This window comes from Apodemus sylvaticus, chromosome 19 (genome assembly GCF_947179515.1).
Source record: "Apodemus sylvaticus chromosome 19, mApoSyl1.1, whole genome shotgun sequence".
Classification (NCBI taxonomy): domain Eukaryota; kingdom Metazoa; phylum Chordata; class Mammalia; order Rodentia; family Muridae; genus Apodemus; species Apodemus sylvaticus.
The window spans coordinates 46,548,028-46,568,757 of record NC_067490.1 but is presented as its reverse complement, the minus strand read 5'-3'; the positions used below and the strand labels follow the sequence as shown (position 1 = coordinate 46,568,757).

The following is a 20,730-nucleotide window of genomic DNA, read 5'->3' as shown; positions in this document are numbered from 1 at the left end:
ACCAACTCCCCAAATTTGTCCTTTGGCCACCACACACATCCGAAGGTACAGCACCAATTATCTAATTTTTTTAAAAAAGTGTTAAGGTGCTGGAGAGATGGCTCAGCGGTTAAGAGCACTGATGGCTCTTCCAGAGGTCCTGCGTTCAATTCCCAGCAACCACCTGGTGGCTCATCTGTAATGAGGTCTGGCGCCCTCTTCTGGTGTGTCTGAAGAGAGCAAGGGTGGTGTACTCATATGTATTAAATAAATAATTTTTTTTATTTATTTAAAAGTGTTTATTATTTAAAAAGTGTTAAAACTTAGGAGGCAGAGGCAGGTGGATCTCTGTGAATTCGAGGCCAGTCTGGTCTACAGAGAGAGCAGCAGGAGAGCTACTGAGACCCTGTCTCGAAATAAAACAAAAATTAACCTAAGAGCCAGAGAGATGGCTCAGTGGTTAAGAACTCAGTACTCTCAAGAAGGTCCTGAGTTCAGTTCTCAGCAGCCTTATCGGATGGTTCAAAATCGCCTGTAACTCCAACTCCAGGGGACCCAATGTCTCTGTAGGTACCCAAACTCCCCATATCCACCAAGACTCATAATTAAAAATATAATAACCTAGCTGGGTGGTGGTGGCAGACACCTGTAATCCCAGTACTCTGGAAGGCAGAGGCAGGAGGATTTCTGAGTTCAAGGCCAGCCTGGTCTACAGAGTGAGTTCTGGGACAGCCAGGGCTATACAGAGAAACCCTGTCTCGAAAAAAACCAAATCCAAAAAAACCAATATATACATATGTATATATACATATATATATATATATATATTAACCTTTTAAAAAATCAAACAATAAAGACATATGATCACATATGATGCTAGTCTGGTCATAGCATGTGGCAAAAGACTGAGTTCCCGTGAGTTACCGACAGTGCAAGGGATTAGAACATATTTATGAAAACAAGCAGAAACTTAGGAGCCACTCGTGATGACTCATGGAACTGCTGCAACTCTCATTATGAGGTTGAACAACAGCTGCCTTTTAATGCGGTCCTGGCAAGGCGTCGTCCCCAGTCCAAATGTGAGCAACGTAATGACTGGTTCAAAGACAATCTCTGGACATCTTACAACACGGTGGTTCTCAACTGGGGCCAGGTGCTCACCCTCCCTGGGGCATCTGGCAGTACCTGGCATTTTTATTGTCATGATGAACAGGATGCTAGGGACCCAAGAGAAGAGAGCCTGAAGATCATGCTAAACATCCCATAATACCCAAGTGGACCGACCATACAGCGGAGGATGTCAAAAGAGCAGCACCGTGTCAGTAGTGCTGAGGTTGGGAAAGCCTGGTCTATATTTCTATATAGGGTGACAAAGGGAAAGATATTTTAAATCTATTGTTTGGCTGCAGATGTTGGTACGTGCCTGTAACCCCAGCACTTGATTGGTAGAAGCCAGAGGATCAAGAGCTTGGGGCTATCAGGGGTGACATGGCAAAAGAAACAACAGCAGCAGCAGCGACAACAACAACCACCTGAATAGTTAAAGTAAGTACCGTGTGCTTTCCCAGGACAGCACTTCTGGTGTCAAAGGAGGAACTGGTTCTCAGGCCCCCCTCCCTTTTTAAAATTATTCTCATTGTTATTTCTTTGTTGTCATTTTTAAAGTTTTGTTTACTTATTTATATAATGATGTGAGTACACTGTAGCTGTCTCTTTTTTTATTAGATATATTCTTTATTTACAGTGTCACTGTCTTCAGACACACCAGAAGAGGGCATCAGATCCCATTACAGATGGGTGTGAGCTACCATGGGGTTGCTGGGAATTGAACTCAGGACCTCTGGAAGAGCAGTCAGTGCTCTTAACCTCTGAGACATCTCTCCAGCCTTCTTTTTTTTTTTTTTTTTGAAAACAACAACAAAGAAAACAATAATGACAGTCCTTAATGAGGTCTCCAGAAAACAAGATGTCAACTGAAATTCTTGCCATTTATGCTTTACGTAGGAGGCAATTGTTCATTTTAATTTGTTTGTTTTAATTATTTTTATTCTGTTCAATTATGTATTTTTATTTCATGTGCATTGGTGTTTTGCCTGTATGTCTTGTGAGGATGTAGGATCCTCATGTGCTGTCATGAGTGCTGGGAATTGAACCCAGGTCCTCTGGAAGAACAGCCACTGCCCTAACCCTGAGACATCTCTCCAGCCCCCTTGAGTGTTCTCTCTAAAGTCCTAAACTCTAAATGTACTGGAGCTTGTATGTAGACCAAGCTGGCCTTGAACTCACAAAGACCCATCTGCTTCTGACTCCCAGCACTGGGATTAAAGATGTGCAACATTGTGCTTGGATACCTATTTTTCAAGAAACTAAAAAACATTTCAGCTGAGTGGATGTTCATGAACCTACCTAAAGGGCTCCCTGAGCAAGGAAAAGGAACTCTGCCTTACCTTGGCTCTACGGAGGTCTGCTTTACAGCCAGAGAATTCCCTACTGCATGGTCTCCAGGGAGCAGCGACTGGAACATAGAGTTCCTGGGACAAGAGCAGCTCACGGACTGCTTTTCAAGTCCCACAGCGAGCGCACTAGCTCCAATCAGAGTAGGTTTTGGAAATCAGCAAATGCTGCAGATCAAGGTTCGTGACTCCTCAGAGTGACAGCTGTTAAACATTTACCAACGCCCTCGAGAGGTTTTCCTTAGGAAGCACCTTGGCCCGCTGCTCTGTTCTGAGGTCCTTCCGGCCCCCTCCAACCCCCAACTACATCTCCACATAGTCCTCTCCTACTCAGACAATCATTTCACTCGTGTTTAATGGTGTCTGTCCTTTTGCCTGTATGCATTTTTGTGGAATGCATTTCACTGTTTTGCTTAAAGGACTTTTATGGAAGGTTTATTTTAATCATATTGCATGGTCTTTCCCTTGCTGTGCCTTGAGCTCTGTCTAATCAATCCATTGTTCACATTGTTGCCCCCAAATGCATCTTACCCCATTCTCCCGCTTTCTTTCAGAGGGACACCGTCCCAGGCCGTATCCACTGCCCCTTGCCATGGGAGACTCTCTTGCTTTCTCCATTAGAATGGCTCTGTTGGCCATCTTCCTGGGAACACTGCTCCACGGTATTCACAGACCCATTACCTTACTCAGCCCCTGGCATTAGCCAGCTTTCTCGTCTGTTGCCAGTATAATCTCTGGTTCCCCTTCACCCCTTTAACTTTCTAACTCATGATCCCTGGCCTCAGCCTCTCAAGTATTGGCATTATTGACAAGAACCAACACTGAGACTGTCTCCCCAAGACAGACAAGTGAGATTGCAACCCCGGGCAAACTTGATTTTTCTAAAACAAACACTTGTTCTTTAGGAGTTCCTAAAGAGAGGCAATACTTGTTTCTGAGATCAAAGTCACTATTAAACAATATGCAACCTATCAACATTTTGGGGAAGGGGGTGCTGGGCATTGGTGGCGCACACCATTAATCTCAACCCTCAGGAGGCAGACAGATCTTTGCATTCAAGGCCAGCCTAGTCTACAGAGGGAGTTCCACGATAGCCAGGGCTATACAGAGAAACCCTGTCCTAGGGAAAACCTCTTAGTTCTTGATTCTGAAGCAGAGAAATCAAAGGTTTGAGCAAAGTATTACCACTGACAGCCATGGCCTTATGCATCCTGGAGTGTGTCTCTTCCCAAGCTTAGCAAACGCCAGCACTAAGATTTCAGCTGGTCAAAACCAAGGATGGAAACTCCTTTCGCCTTGCAGTGGAGACAGCACATGCTGAATCCCTGTCAGTTTTCAGCATGCTCACCAACACCGTTCTGGCCCTTGAGGAACGGGAGGGTCAGGAAGGCATGAAGACCTGCAGTTGTGCCTCAGGCCAGGGCCCAGCGCCATCAATGCCTGCAACGGCCTGGCTGCCCGCCTCACAGGGAGCAGTCAAGGTCCAATCCAGTCATAGCCATGCGCATCAGCTTCAGGCAAGACCTGTCAGGTTCTGTGCGGCTAACTCAGGACCTGCCCGCCAGGTTGAACTGACCTGCTTAACTAGTAACTCCTGGGGGCAGGGCTAGTCAGAGCTACGGAGCAGGCCCGGGAGCTCTGGCCCTCTGTGGAGTGGCCTCCTACTGCATAAGGCCCCCTTGTCTTCTGAGGCCTTTGCTTCCCAAACGCTTGGATGACAGACAGACACCAGATGAAGCCCCTTGCGCTCAGTCCTCCCTGGCTTCTGCTTTCTTCTGCCTTTCCCTGACTAGAAAACCCGACTTCCTCTTATCCTATTTTATGGAACAAAATGTCCAAATCTAGAAATGAAAATTAAGCCAATTAAAATTTTAAATTGAGCTGGAGAGATGGCTGTGGTTAAGACTGCTCTTCCAGAGGTCCTGAGTTCAATTCCCAGCAACCACATGGTGGCTCTTAACAATCTGAAATGGGATCCAATGCCTTCTTCTGGTGTCAACAGCTACAGTATACTCGTGTGTGTGTGTGTGTGTGTGTGTGTGTGTGTGTGTGTGTGTGTGTGTTACATTGAGCTTGTAATCCCAGCCCCTTGGAAGTAAAGGAGTCAGTTTAAGCATACTCTCTGCTATATCTGCATGAGGTATGTAAGACCTTGTCTCAATAAAACCAGCAGGATGGTAGTGCACATCTTTTTTTTTTAATCTATCTATCTACCCACCCACCCATCCACCCACCCATCCATCCATCATGTGTGTCCATAGAGGTCAGAAGAGGGTATTGGATGGATTTTCTGGAGCTGGAGCTAGAGTTGTGAGCTGCCATGTGGGTGCTGGGAATTGAACCTGGATCCTCTGGAAGAGCAACCAGATGGCTCTTAACTGCAGAGCCATCTCTCCAGCCCTGGTAGTGAGTGCACTTTTGTTGTTGTTTTTTTCGAGACAGGGTCTGTCTGTGTGGCCCTGGCTGTCCTCGAACTCACTCTATAGACCAGGCTGGCCTCGAACTCAGAAATCCACCTGCCTCTGCCTCCCAAGTACTGGGATTAAAGGCGTGCGCCACCTCTGCTGGTTTAGTGGTGCACATCTTAATCCTAGTACCAGGTCAGGAGGATCCAAGTCTGATCTAGTGGCACTATTAGGTGTGGCCTTGTTGGAGGAAGTGTGTGGCTGTGGGAGTGGACCCTCATCCTAGGCACCTAGAAAACAGTCTGCTCCTGGTCTCCATTGGATGAAGATGTAGAACCATCAGCTCCTCCTGCACCAGGCTTGCCCCTGCCTTGATGATAACAGACTGACCTCTGAACCTGTAAGCCAGCCTAACGTTGCCCTTAAATTCTTGGTCATGGTGTCATTTCACAGCAATGGAAACCCAAAGACAGCCTGTTACAAAGCAGAAAGATGCATGCAGTAGGAAACCATCTAATTAAACTGTTTACCCCCAGGCATGCCTTTATTTTTTTAATGTGTGTGGGTGTTTTGCCTGCGTGTCTGTTTATGCCCTCCCACCTGTGTATGTGGAGTCAAGGGCTTTGTGTGAAGAGGGCTCTGGAACTGGAGTTACAGAAGGTGTTGGCTGCCCTGTGGGGATTGAACCTGGGCCCTCTAGAAGAGCAGCCTGTGCACTTAACCACAGAGCCCCATCTCCAGCTCTCTGAGACCGTCACGGTCTCTCCAACTTGATATGTGACAGTTTTTAAAAGGCTGCTGATTTTTAACCAGCAGTGGGAAAACACGTATCTTTTTGTTACCAGGTTAGCTCTGAGAAACTACATCCCGTGTGACACAGGGTAGAAAACTGGAGTCAAAGGGAAGTGATGTCCTGCTGGTACAGGCAGGGCTGGCACCAGGCAAGGAATAAGAGGGAAGATTGCCCCATCTTGTGGTCTGTATACAAATAAGATTTATTTGGTGAGTTCTAGCACTCGCCTGTGGTCAAAACCTTGAGAGCTGTACCCCACATGAGTTGTACCCCACATCCAAGCACTGAGGCCCCAAACACACATGTTCTCCCATGAGACTGGGAAGGCACACAGACAGGTGGACAGACAAATTCAACACACTCTAAATGGCCTAAAGAAATGAAGCGTTAAAGAGACCTCGGTTTTTCTATTTTTATATTTTATATAATTAATAAAACAGTGCTTGTATAAAAATTCACACAAAGTTGCTAGAGAGCATACAAGTTCCAAGACTGTCCTGGGTTTGTGGTACATTCAGTTTTCTAAGGGTGCACTCAGATCAGTGTAACAGGCAGACATGATGTGGTATTTCATTCTCTTTGGTAAAACTATACTTGTTACTCCTCCTCACAGTATCGCTCTGATATCCACGTTGTGCAGGGTCTGCGCTTCCTGGGATGTCAGACATTAAGGCTGGATCTACAAGAGGCAAGGACTGCCCACAGCGGTGACAGACCCTGGGCCCTCACCCCCACATCAGAATGACCCAGTGACCTCCAACCAGGGGTCTCCAGGTCCCTCTGGATCAGGTAGGAAGCAACTGTTGGGGGGACGGTAGAAACCGAGGCAATCTCTACAAGACCCCAAATGGTCACACTGTGGTGTGATCAGGCCAAATCCAGTCGCCACTAAGTAGATCCCATTGGTCGGTTGATGATTGCTGCTGATATGAACCCTCACCCCCTAACTTGAAGGGAAAGGAAGGTTTGGGGTTCAACACTGAAGGGGACGGGCAGCGAGTACTAACAACACTAGACATCGATTCCCTGACAGACGTTCGCCAAAAAGACACGGCCACATGAACTAAAGCAGGATTCGAACACTGTACATTCAAGGGTATCTTCAGACAATCTTTAACAGTTTACTAACAGAGAAAACCAAGACCACTACCACCTACCGTGACACACTATTTCAGTGAGCATCAGAATGCTGGGGCTAATCTTTAACCTTCTCGATACAAGGCAAAAATAATCCAAAACACGAACAAAGAATTTAGATGGGGACAGGGAAAGCAGTTGCCAACAGATTTCATGAAACCCATTAAATTCTGAAAAAATAAGTATTTTATATTTATATTGCTTCATGAAAAAAAAATGCCCACTGGAGCTAGCTGTATGGACGGGTAAGTGAGGATACCATACAGTCCAGTAGGCAGGAAACAGATCCCAGAGTGTCCAGCTCTTCTCACTGAAAGGGATGATGGGACTGGGGGTGGGGTGGGAAGAAGCCCTACATAGTTAAAGTATCAAGGAAACCGAAAGACATCAGGTTCCCAGGATTTAACATGCTCTGGGTTACAAAAAGTCCTGCTTAGTTCCTAAGGCCCGCCCTTCCCCTGACGCGAAGAGGAGGCGGGACTCGGAGAAACTCAGTGACCATTGTGCTTCTGATGCTGCAGGGCCACACTCCACTTTCTAGAAAGCAGGACAATTGTCACATGGCTTGGAATCCTCTTGGTCACATCCTCGAAACCAGAACAAATCCCATGGAATTCTCTCCAACTAGTGGGGGCAGTGAGAGAGTGCCACAGCCATCTTTGGGGTACGTGCGTGTGAGCATGCGTGCGTGGGCATGTGTGACTAAGGCATTAGAGAGAGGCCAAGTGAGGGGAGAGGGGAGTCTTCTGGCTGCACCATCACCTTCTTCCTGGGCACCAGGCTGCCTTGTTCTTTGCTACCCCTCACCTCACTTCTTACAAGGACATACGTGTGCAGGGGTGGGTATGTGACAGAGTACCACAAAGTCTCTGTGCACTTCTCAATGTCAATCATTTAGGTTTACAGTTATAGCATACCTAATCTGAGAAAGACAGTGGGTAGAAGCTTTATAGCATTGAAATTTGTCATCTTTTAAATGCCCATTGGGTACATGCAAAATTATATCATGTTGTCTACTAGAACTAAAGTTCTTATCTTTATGAGAAAATTCATAGATTATTTCTATCATTTCTGCATATTAAGGTAGCAAAATATTAAGCCATTAAAGTTATCACATCTGTAATGTCCCACAAGGGTCTTATGACTACCCTGGGCAATTCAGTCTTCTAGGTCAAGGAGGAGAAGCATTGAGTCTGGGAAACGCTGTTTCCTTTCCTTCTTAGGCACCTGGCTGGCCCCAGCACAGAAGGGGAAAAGATGTGCGCCTTCACACTAGGGGTGGGCCAGGGTAGGACGGCAGAACTCCCTGCGAGGTCTGAGGGGAAAGGTCTGGTGGGACTGGGATGTGGGCACTCCATTTAAGATGGTCTGGGTTCTTCCGACACCTGCAAAAGAGCCCTAGGCCAGGGCTTTGGAGGTTCAAGACCATGCTACTCACGGAAGGAGCTAACACTGAGGTCTGGGGACATGGACTTTGTACAAATACACGAAAAGTAAACAGTCCTTGGTGAACCAACAAGCTCACCCGTAAATCACACAAAGGTGTCCCTACACACTGTGTTGCAATGTGTCCCTCTACACCGACATCTCTGTGGAGAGGGTACGGGCTGCGGGAGGACACGGCTCCCACGAAGGCCGTAGAGAGCCAGGCCTCCGCTCTATCTACATTCAGATCATCTTCCAGTGTTCTCATCTACACAGCGAGCACCCCAGCAGTGGCCAACGGGCCCAGCCACAGCTGACGAGAGACTCACCGAGTAAGAAAGGGGCTACACACTACGTATAATCCATACGGCTGCTGACTCTGCTAAGGGGCCTCTGGACTCTTCCAAAATCAGATGTCAAACACAGGATTAGTAAAACTAGTCACTATGCCACCTGAAGCCAGTTACCCATAATGCCTGAATATGGCATTTCTTTAAAAAAAAACAAAAACCCATAAATCTAAAATCATCTTTAAAAGTCCCAGCAACTGAAGTAATCTTACAGCATCTCATCTCAAATATTTTAAGATTTTTTTTCAAAATAAAATGGCTCCAAAAGAGCCTAATGATTCTTTCAAAATTTCATTTTAATTAAAAAAAAAAAAGATAAAAATGTAAAAAGATGTAAAACACGGGGAGAGAAACAAGTTGCTACATCTGCATTTTGTTGTTCTTTGAGACACGGTCTCACAGTCCAGCCCTGGCCGGGCTGGAGTTCACTCTGCAGACTAACTAGACTGGCCTCAATCTCCAATGGCCTCTGCCTAGAAATGTGGGCTACCACGGCTAGTCTTGAATCTGAATTCTGAATCGTAAGGGTTAAGGAGGGCACCCCAGCCCTGAGAAGGGACCCCACCCTATCAATTCTCTGAGTTCACAGCTTGGCTATCCCCCTCCCCCCCAAACTGTGCCACCAGGGAACACAGAACAAAGTCATGACTACAAAAGACCAAACTCAAGGCTTCTTTCTTGTGGCTGGGTAGGTGCTTACTTGTGCAAATGGAGGAAACCACTCCTTCCCCACTGGCCTAAGGTGCCTGTCCGTGGATACCAACGGGAGCTCCTGCGTGCTCAGTCCCAAGGGCGCCCATTGCTCAGTCAGTGGTAACCGAAGTCCCTGGGCAGCCCCAACCCTGTCATTTCTCCACTTTCTTGGCTTTCTTGAGGATGTCGCACTTTTTCCTGTTGGGGCGGCGACACCGCTCATCAATGCTAGGGATACATTCATAGTGCCACACCTCCTCCATCTTCTCCACGGGGTAAACGGCTTCCACATAATGGCGGATGAGCCTCAGCCTCGTGGGGTCCAGCTGCTTCTTGTTACAAGCCCCGGAGTGGTTGTACTGCAGTCGAAGGTTCTCGGCCGTGAAGAGTTCGGGGAAGAGCCTGACCAGGAGGCGGGCAGCGAAGTTGCCCACGGACAGGCTCTGCTGCACGATCTCACGTACCTCCTTGTCTGACAGCAGGTAGGGGGAAGGCACCGGAAAGTCAGGCGAGGGGACCACCAGCTCGTCCAAGGGTATTTTGCAAAAGTCTTTGCTGCTCCTTTCAGGAGGCAGCGGGGGCCCCTCAAACTCCTCACGGAACCTCTCGGGGTTGATTGCATAACTCGCTAGGTCCCGGCACTCGGGGCCAGGCACATGGACCTTGCGTTGCTGCTGGTAGGAGCGGCGCTGCTCCGTGTCCCTGCGGCGACAGCGCTCGTCCAGTTTACCCACAAACTCCAAGGTCCACACGCGGTCGTTCTTGGCTCTCGGGTAGAGGAGCTGCACGTAGTGGCGGATCAGCCTGATGCGGGCAGGGTCCAGCTGCTTCTTGCCCAGGGAGCCGCTGCAGTTGTACTGCTTGCGCAGGTTCTCGTGCGTGAAGAGCTCCGGGAAGAGGTGCACCAGCAGGCGGGAGGCGAAGTTGCCAATGGACAGGCTGCTCTCGTAGATGCTGCGCAGCTGCTCCTTGTTCAGAAGGCAGTCGGCACCTGGCATGTCGAAGTCAGGCTGGGGAATCTCTAGCTTGTCAAAGTCGATGGGCACCAGCCAGATCTTCTTGGAGCGCCGGCCGGGCCGCTCGCCTTCAAAGCTGTCCTCCACCTTGACCACGGAGATGTCGTCGGGCAGGCTAGAGGAGTCATAGCAGTCGTCCCGCGCCGCCTCACCCTCGCTGCCTCCCTCCAGCCCCAGGCCCTCCAGCTCCTCGTTGATGCGCTGGACACACTGCTGCAGCCACGCATCCTCCTCTTGCATATCAGGAAAGTAGATCTCTGTGTAGTTGCGGATGATCTGCAGCCTCTGGGGATCCAGCTCCTGCTTGCCGCCATCACCATAGCAGCTGTACTGCTCAGCCAGCTTCCGGTGGTCGAACAGCTCGGGGAAGAGCCGGTGCAGCAGGAACACGGCGAACTCACCTGGGGAGGAGGCTTCATCCAGGAACTCGGTGAGGTCCTGTGTGTCCACCACATGGTCCGAGGCGATGGTGCTGCTGCGGTCCAGAGACAGAGCTTCCTCTTGGTCCTTGTTGTCCAGGAAGTGGCCGGCATCCACTTGATCTGCTTCAAAGAAGTTGGGGACCTGGCCGCCTGGCTGGCTGTCTTCCATTTCTCTCTGGGCCCAGAAGCGGCTGAAGAAGTCATTCAGCTGTGGCAAGCACTCGCCCTGCCACACAGCCGTGTCCTTCACGGAAGGGTAGTAGACCTCCACGTAGTTGCGGATGAGCTGGAGGTGCAGTGACTCTAACTTCCGCTTGGCGGCAAAGCCACAGGCACTGCAGCCGCGGGAGAAATCCACGTCGTTGAAGAGCTCGGGGAAAAGCTGCAGAAGCAGGCGGCAGGCGAGGTCGCCGCAGGACACGCTCTGCTCGGCGATCTGTTTCAGCTCTGAAGCCGTGAGCTGGTACTCGGGGGGAGGCTGGAACTTCGCCACCAGCTCAGTGGGGCTCACCTGCTTCTTGACGCGGCTCACCTCGAGGGACAGCAGGTCCATCTTGCTGTGGAGCTGGGACATGTTGGAGGTGAGTGTGTTGAGCATATAGAACATCTTCTGGATCAGGAAGTAGATATTGGGGTCCCCATCGGAGGCAGCCCCAACACCACATTCCCGCTTCTGAGATTCACTGAGCAGGCGCAGAGGAGAAGGGCTGTTGCTGGAGTTGGCCTTCTCGAAGAGCTCGTAGGGGCTGAGCAGGTCTCCCGAGGGAGGGTTCTTCTTCTCCATGATCTTGTGGGAGATGCCATACAGGGGCTTCTTGTAGGAAGGGGTGGTGACCTCAGCAGAAGGCTCCTCCTCTGCAGGCCACACACAGCTGCCACTTCTGCCCCTGCCGGCAGGCTCTCCATTTCCCTGGCAGGGGGAACTGTTCTCACGGGTGCGCATGCCTGCCAGGAGTGCCTAAGAAACAGAAACAGTGTGCGGTTAGATGTGTGTTCTGAGACGCCGCACTGCACTGGGCTGGGCTGGGATGGCACGGAAGACCCAAGGCCAGTGCTTCGTGGTCCAAAACACTCTGCCCAGACAGGAGCACACTACAAACACACAGTAGCATCCGAGGGCCAGCCTGTTCCATCTTCCTCCTCCTTGAGAAAGGGCCCAGGAAGGCTCCTGCTCCTGCAGAAGCCTTGTGCCAGGCTGGCAAGGTCGGGCAAGACCTTCTACAACAGGCGAGATCAGATGAGCATGGAGAGGCCTGCAGCCGCCCAGCCGCAAGAAGGCCCACCCGGGGCCCACACCTTCCTGCTCCCAGGCAGGAACAGCGGCTCCTGGCTAGGGTGGCTTCAGCCTGCAGCTTCTAGGAGCAGGTTGCCACGAGGCACACAGTAGCAGGCTGGCCACTCGTGGCTGCCAGGACTCAGCTCTTGATTCACGTCAGACTAGGGCTGGCCTAGAAGCTCCCAGAGTCCATAGAGTGAAGGTTCTCTCAGGGACTTGGGGACACCTCGGTACTCCCAGTTACGGCACCCCTCCACTGCCAGCACCGCCCAGTACCGCAGATGAACGCCCGTGCTGAGCTCCTGTGGGAGTGCTGGCTAGGGGCTACCTTCCACCTTTCAGCCTCCTTTGACCAGAGCTCTGGACTAAGTGGTGGGGCGAGAGCTCAGGGTGGGCTCCGTCCTCAGCGGAGCGCACCGCACCATAGCTCCTGCGCTGTAGGCTCACACAAAGGCTCTCAGGCTGCCCTTCAGAGGCTGTGTGCCAGCTACGCTTCCTCACTGTTCCGGAACTCACTGCCTTCCCTCAGCGGCTGCCGGCAGTCTCAAACTAGGCGTCTTAAGAGATTTGCTTCTCCCTATGCAGACAGACAGGTGACTTGTGATAAAGAATCAAGGGCAATTTGGGGGGCAAAAGGCGAGTTTTTGATCAAATAATTCTAAACAATGGGTATATCCATACGTAATAAGGATTGACTAAGTAATTTTAGCCCAAACCTCAACAAGTTCAGTACAAAGTTAACTGAGACTGCCTCACGCTTGGAGGCTCTTAACCAAGATCCCAGGGATTCTGGAGGCTGAGACACCAGGGGCTGCTGTGAGTTCTAGGCCAGCCTTCAAAACAAAACAAAACAAAACAAAACACCCCAGAATTTTAGATGCTTTACACCTGAACTTGGACATTAGCTGGATAGTAATACACATCTATAATCCCTGAATATGGCTGTGAAAAAGAAAAAGAGGAGTTTCCGAGGGGTGCAGCAGGCTCAGGGGCAGAGTGCTCGCTAATATGCAAAAGACCCAGGGTCTGGTCCCCAGCCCTGTCCCCACTGAGCAGACCATCACCAAACCAAAGAACATTCATTTTAAAGGGGGGCATGGTGGCACGGGCTAGAAGTCCCGATACCTGGGAGGTAGAAGCAGCAAGATCAGAAGTTCAAGGCCATCCTAGGCTACATGACACCATATTTAAAAAGAAAGGAAGAAAGAACTGCTAAACTTCAAAATAACTGTCGAAGGAAAGAAGCCAGATTATTCAATGTCACCTATATAAAGAGTCTAGAAAACACATCCAGTATAGGTGGTAGGGACAGAGGGAAAGAAGAGACCCACAGACACATACACAGGCCACACCCTCACATCATGTACTTCACGTTCTATTAACAGACCCCAGTTACAAGTTAATAGCTATTTTTGACAAATGTTTAATCTGAACTAGGATCTTGCTAGAATGTATATTTGAGAGTTTAATGAAACAGAAGTAGCGACTAGCAGGTAGTGGCAGGCAGCAGAGGGGCGGAGCAAGCAGCCTCCAGAGTCCCCAGCAATGCTCCTTCCACACCGGGAAACACAGCCGAGAACCTGGCGGGTGCTGAAATTGTAATGTCCATGCCATACGGGTTCTGCCAAAACAAAACAGATCGGGAGCTGTGGCTCTGCCTTAAGCTCCTGGGTATTGGAGGGTCCTCAGGACCTAGAAGACAGTGTGACCTCAGTTTACCTCACTCAGGCAGACCAGAGTCATTTGTAAGTCCAGATAACCAATTCCAGCCCAAAACTGAACGTGAATTCTTTGTAGCCTAAGCAGACACAGGATAAGAGGACCCTCAAGGAAGAAGGTTTACCCAGACAGAAGCAGTAAGGCATAGAAAGCAGCCCCAACAAAACAAGACAGCGCCAACCATCCGCACCTACCACATCACATATTGATGAGTGAGGGACTTCCTGAACCCTCTTTAAGATAGAACAGAATCACTCAGCTCACAGGAGAGAGACCCGGAAGAGATTCTTGTTGTTTTTCCAGGGCTGTTAACATATGCTCTACTGTGAGCTACACCTCATCCCCCACCCAGGATTTGTTTTTTTCCTTATTTATCTTGTTTTGTTTTCAAAGATGGGGTCTCCCTCTCCTCCCAGCTCCATCTGCTGAGTAACCGAGTCAGGAACACAGAGGGATGTTTGATGCTGGTGCCCACGAGGCCGGCCAGCCGAGGGTCTGCCTTGTGGTGGATCTGCACAGGCGATCGATCGCAAGGGTCAGCGGCCCCCGTCCCTCCTAACTCTGCTAACACAGCTCACTTCTTGGGCGCAGAGGGCTCTCCTGCTTGGATGGAGGAGAGGTTATGTGTGGTCTGCACCCGCTCTCCTCTCTGCTCCTTCCTGGCGATGACTCCTCTCTGCCAACCCACTGATCGATGGAGCACGCCAGTTCTGATCTACCCCACAAGTAGGCAAAGTAAAAGACAGACGTGTGTGTGTGTCCCTGGCTGTCGCAGAACAGCTCTATAGACCAGCCTGGCCTCACACTCACAGAAATCCACCTACCTCTGCCTCCCAAGTGCTGGAATTAAAGGCCTGTGTCGGCACCTCCCGGCACAGGGCAGGTATTTTACCACTGTCAAATCTTTGCCTATGACAAGAACCCCTGGGAGCTAGAGGTGTAGCACTATGGTAGAACACTTCCCCAACAGATTCAAGACCTCAGTTCTTATAAAGACTTCCAGTAAAGAGAGGCCGGGCAACACACACACACACACACACACACACACACACCTCGGAGGACAGAGAGTGGGATGCGCACAGGGCCTCCCCTGTGTGACCTTCATGTGACCTTCATGCCTCAGCTTCTGTGTCTTACAGCAAGACATAGTTTTGAGATACATGGAGTACTACACACCATGCACAGGTTATGAGTACTTATAATGTAAGTACTTACTATTATTTGGTATAACGTAAGTACTTAACAGAGATCTCCTATAAGATTACACTAGGCGGGCGGTGATTAAGCAGAGCAGAAGTGACACTGTGGCTGTCCACTATGATGTCACTGCTGCTCTCACTAACAAAGGTTTCGGTGCTCGGTAGGGTAAGGCACTCACTCTAAGGCAATCCCCAGGAGTCTGGCAAGGGAGGGCTAGAAAGAGACTGAGCAGAAGAGGATTAAAAACACTTTAGAGAGTTCTTTTATTTGGCTATTTGCCAGAAAGGAAGGACAAATTCTTTGCCCAACCTGCCAGGACAGGTGTTGAATCCAGACCCTAATGCTTTACCTCAGAGCTAAACCCAGCCCTTTTAAATTTTATCTTAAATAAATGTATTTATTTACTTTTGGAAGAGAGAGCTCATTGGTTAAGAGGCCAGGCTCGGCTAGAAGACCCGGGTTTGGTTCCCAGCACTCACAACCATCTGAAACTCCAATTCCAGACACCATGTGCAAATAAATAGACCCAAACAGACACACACACACAATTAAAAATAATAAAACTTTAAAATAGTAACTTTCACAGATCATGGGGGCACCAGGGAAGTTTGAGTTTGTAGTCACAATAATTAACTGTAAAAGCTACAGAGTGACTTGTTTGACTTATTTCTGGTTTTCTGAGACAGGTTTCTTTGTATAACCCTGGCTTTCTGGAACTCCAGCCTGCCTCTGCCTCCCCAGTGCTGGGATTAAGGTGTGCACCATCTGGCCTGTAGGCTGACTTTTGAAAAGCAATGCTTGCTTCCAACAAGTAGTCCGCTGGCACGGATGAAACAGGACTCTGCGTGAAGGTCACCAGAGGAGACTTCCTGTACAGTGAGTGTTCTGGAGGGAGACTTGCCTTCCAGACAATATGGAAGACAAGTACAGTAGGATTCCCAGGAGAATGACTAGTACCAACCTTCAACTAAATCTCTGGATTCTCCCACACTTCTGCTCAGGACGCGAGAATGCCCACCGGGAGATCCCACCTGGAGATCCCCTCCACAGTTCTCAACCCAGTCTTAGCCTTTTTAACACAAATACTGCCATTCCTACCAAGCATGATAGAAACTCTATTATCAGAGGAAACATTTCTTACTAAACTGCTTAATAAAAAGCTAAGAGCCCCAGTAGAGGGCAATGTTCTTCACTCTCAGAACCCTCGAACACACAATTCAACGCATGCACAGGCATCGGAGGGAAGGTTCTTAGCCATCCTACACTGGGGCCATCAACTCAGTGTTCAATTAATCCCGCTAACGCTGCCAAGGCGACGATGCACTTGCTGGCTGTGTTTACTGACGATGATAAAAATCTCTGCTCAGCTGTCTAGGAATATCAAGAAATCTTTAAATCTGTGCTACTTGGCACACGGTATCTGGCTGACAGTTCCCAGTTCTCCAAGGTGCATCTTCCAGCCATATGGGGACTCTGAGGCGCAGCTCTGGCCCATGCCAGTATCTAGCCTGATGGGTATTTCATTCACAAGGGCAGACCTGAAGACCTCGGCTGGACAATGGGAGGAACTAAGTGAGAGGCCAAAGCTGCCAGGCAAGTGACAGGCAGCAGACGTCCTGGGGAGACACCGGGATACGACGGCCACCAGTGAGGAGGTGCTGGCCATCGCCATCAGACCCCAGATCTCAGAGCAGTTACGGACTTTGGTTCAGTGACTGATGAGCTTAAAGTGTCCAGGCCGAGAAAGCAGCATGCCTGCAGGAAGCAGGAAGGGAAAATTAATGCAAGCTCAGACTAGGCTGTGGCAGAAGGCTAACGCCATTCTACTGGAATCATGGCACCGAGGGCAATACATCCCTTCCACTCAACAGAATTCTCCACAGCGCCCAGACCTACTTACTGACAGGTCTCTTGGGTTTGCTTTATCAGCAGCTGACAGTTTGTTTTTGTTTTAAGATTTATTTATTATATGTAAGTACACTGTAGCTGTCTTCAGACACCCCCGAAGAGGGCATCAGATCTCATCATGGATGGTTGTGAGCCATCATGTGGTTGCTGGGATTTGAACTCAGGACCTTCAGAAGAGCAGTTGGCGCTCATAACTGCTGAGCCATTTCTCCAGTCTGGTTTTGTTTGTTTTTAAGATTTATTAGCAGACTGGTGGTGCACTCCTTTAATCCCAGCACTTGGGAGGCAGAGGCAGAGGCAGAGGCAGGTGGATCTCTCTTGGTTTGAGGCTACCCTTGTCTACAGATTAAGTTCTATGACAGTGAGTGCTACACAGAAAAATCCTGTTTCAAAAACAAATAAAAAACAAACAAACAGTTTTATTTAGCTGGTGCACACCTTTAAGCCCAGCACTCAGGAGGGTGAGACAGGAGGATCTCTGAGGCCAGCCTGGACTAGTGAGTTCCAGGACAGCCAGGGCTACATAAAGAAACCCTGTGAGCTGGACGGTGGTGGCACACGCCGGTAATCCCAGCATTCTGGGAGGCAGAGGCAGGCGGATTTCTGAATTCAAGGCCAGCCTGGTCTACAGAATGAGTTCCAGGACAGCCAGGGCTATACAGAGAAACCCTGTCTCGAAAAAAAACCAAGTCCAAAAAGACAACAAAAACCCAAAAAACAAACAAACAAACAAACAAACAAACAAGCCAAAAAGAAACCCTGTGTGTGTTTCACTCATTTTGTACATGTTACATGTATACTGGTCACAGTGGGCATGTTCAGGCTAGAGACCCACTTGTGAGAGATAGTTCTCTCACACCATGATCTCAGAAGTGAGCTCCAAAGATCAAACTCTGATCGCAGACTTGGCTGCAAGCACCTTCCCTGTGAAACAAGGCTGCATTGACATCACCACATAGTCCAAGCTACCCTCAAACTCCGCTGTTTTCTGAGGGAAGGAACTATAAGCCCCGGACAATTCACCAGGCTTGTTAATGTTTGATATAAAGACTGAACAGCAGAGCTGTGTGCACAGTAGACATGCACACGTCTTAGCTGTCACAGACTTGGGAACTGTGCCTGTGCCCCTTCCACTGTCTGATGGGCGCCCGCCAGCCTTCATTCCAACTCCCCAGATGCTCAAAGACCTAAGAGACCTATGCTCCCTACCTGGCCCCACTATCACACTCCGAAGGCCCAGGAACTCCAGGAAAAGGGCAAGCACCAACCCTATCTGACCTAGACTGGTGTTATTTCAGAAACCCAGCCTACACTCAAAAAAAAAAAACAAAAACAAAAACAAAAAATTCTCAATACTTGTTCTCAAGTCATGAGGGTTCTGAGAATACTGATTTACTGACACATAAACTTCCACAAATTTTCAAAAAAGCAAGTATCAGCTAGCCATGGAGGTACACGAGTTAAGCACTTACGAGGCTGATGTAGAAATTCTAGACTAGCCTGAGCTACAGAACAAGAACCTGACTCAAGAGACAGACAGACAGACAGACAGACAGAGCGAGCAGAAGCTGGGTGCAGCAGTGATGCATACCTGGAATCTCAACCCTTGGTGGGTGCAAGCAGGAGATGAGTTCAAGGTCATTCCTGACTAAAATCGGGGAGGGAGATTGGGCATGCTGACCTCTGACCCCAAGCACTAGCATTACTTGTATAGCACTACACCCTCTTAGCGGGGCAGTGGTGGCACAAGCCTTTAATCCCAGAACCTGGGAGGCAGAGGCAGGTGGATTTCTGAGTTCAAGGCTAGCCTGGGCTATACAGAGAAACCCAGTCTCAAAAACAAAAACAAAAAACCAAAAACAAAACAACAACAAAAACCCACTCTCCTATCGGCATATATTCTTCACACCCACCCTCTCACAGTTCCCAAGTCTTGTGACAGCTAAGACGTGTCACCCTCTCTTCTAGCCCCACCACCCACCAGAGGTGGTGGAAAAGAATGGTTAATAAGCTATGGGGGAGGTGGATCTGTTTAGAAATAGCTCTTTGAGCTGGGCGGTGGTGGTGCATGCCTGTAATCCCAGCACTCTGGGAGGCAGAGGCAGGCGGATCTCTGAGTTCGAGGCCAGCCTGGTCTACAGAGTGAGTGCCAGGACAGCCAGGGCTACACAGAGAAACCCTATTTGGGGGGGGGGGGGGGAATAGCTCTTTGGCCTGATTCTAATCTTTGTTGTTCTCAGTCTGTCTACCCCACTCGGCAGACATCCTGCACAAGTCAGCAAGGGCTGTACAATCCAGAAGAAACCACAGGACATCATGGTGCCCGTTCTGGTCTCCCATAACAAAACAGCTTTCATCTGTATCTACTTCAGCAAAACATCCTAATAAGCTAACTACGTCTCCAAAGAAGTTTCCACTTGGAGAAACACACAAGGGATGAGGTCTATGGAGAAGGCCGGCGGTCCCTCTAGCAGCAGTCACAGCATCATAAAAACAGACGACACCAATCATTAGGAAAAATGGCAGTAAACAGTTATCTAAAGATGTAAGGCAGGTGGGTCTCCAGCCCAGTCGGTAGTGCTTACTAGCAAGCGCAAGGCTGTGGGTTCAATCCCCAGCACCGCACCACACCTCAAGGTACAGCAAATGTGGTATGACACGCCTGTCCTATAACCCAGCCCTGGGAAGTGGAAGGAGGAAGGTCAAGGGTTCAAGATCCCCTTCGGCCACACAGGGCTCTGAGGACAGCTTGGGTTACCTCAGGAGGGCCCAGGACGTCCGGTGGGTGAACTCTGGCCTACACCATGAGGCCCTGGCTTTGCACCTCAGCACCAACAGAAGAAAAAGCAGGTGGTAGGAAAGCCTGTGAGGTTCAGCTGAAGCCCTAGCTCCAATGGTGCACGCAGACAACACATGAACGCTAAAAAGGCAATGGAGGCACTGATACGGCGGCTCACACTGTGTGTGTGTGCCCACGCCCCTGCCCAAACACGGTCTCAGCCATGCCTGGCTGATGCGCTCTGGGGCAGTGAGGGAGCAGATGGTTAACTGCTTAGAGGCGGTCCCACTAACCACTCTGTGGATTTTCCAGGCCTTCACACGAGTGGCATTGAAGAAGTCATTGTCACTATCCTGCGAACAGCCACCTATGCGTGACGCTTTTCCCCAGATGAAGGGTAAAGCAAGGGCTGGAGTGGACGGTTGGATATTTCTAAGGATTCCATTACAGAAATGCTTAAAGGCAGTGAGGCGGAATGGAGCACACCTTTTATTCCAGAGCTCGGGAGGCTGGTGGGAGGCTCTGAGTTGGAGGCCAGCCTGGTCTACAGAGTGAGTTCCAGGACAGCCAGGGCTACACAGAGAAACCCTGTCTCAAAAAAACCAAACCAACCCAAAGCCAAACCCACCCCCCCCTAAAAAAAAAAATCCAAAAACAAAAAATGCTTAAAATGCTTAAAGATGAGGAAAAAATTCAATTTCCTTTCATGAGCATTACAGATTTTTTAAAAAAAAAAATGCTTCAGCTGGGCAGTGGTAGTGCACACGCCTTTAATCCCAGCACTTGGGAAGCAAAGGCAGGTGGATCTCTGAGTTCGAGGCCAGCCTGGTCTACAGAGTGAGTTCCAGGACAGCAAGGGCTACACAGAAAAATCCGGTCTCGAAAAACCAGGAAAAGTCTCTCTGAGGCTTGGGAGGCAGCTCAGTGGGTGAGTGCTGAGGTAGGATCCCCAGAACCTATCAAAAGCTAAACATAGCAGGAGCTGTCTGAGGTACCACTGCTCCGAGGAAAGATGGAGGTACAAACAGAACAGCGCTCGGTCAGCTAGCATGCTTACACAGGGGTGAGCAAGGAAGACAGCTTGTCTCAAGGCGAAAGGGGAGGACAGACACACCACCAGGTTGTCTACTGACTTCCAACAGCACAGAAGCCCAGTTCACTTCCAACACACACAC

The 20,730-nt window shown here is 49.5% G+C and overlaps 1 protein-coding gene across 2 annotated transcripts in view; it reads right to left on the bottom strand.

Annotated features, from left to right (window-relative positions):
• Window positions 1-7,097: 7,097 nt before the first annotated feature.
• Window positions 7,098-20,730, bottom strand: part of Bend3 (BEN domain containing 3) — a 35,271-nt gene continuing 21,638 nt past the window's right edge. For both annotated transcript variants that reach the window (XM_052163779.1, XM_052163778.1), the window contains one exon: window positions 7,098-11,631. In XM_052163779.1, coding sequence (XP_052019739.1) covers window positions 9,388-11,616 — 2,229 coding nt within the window. In that variant the 5' untranslated portion in view covers window positions 11,617-11,631 and the 3' untranslated portion in view covers window positions 7,098-9,387. The remainder of the gene's footprint in view (window positions 11,632-20,730) is intronic.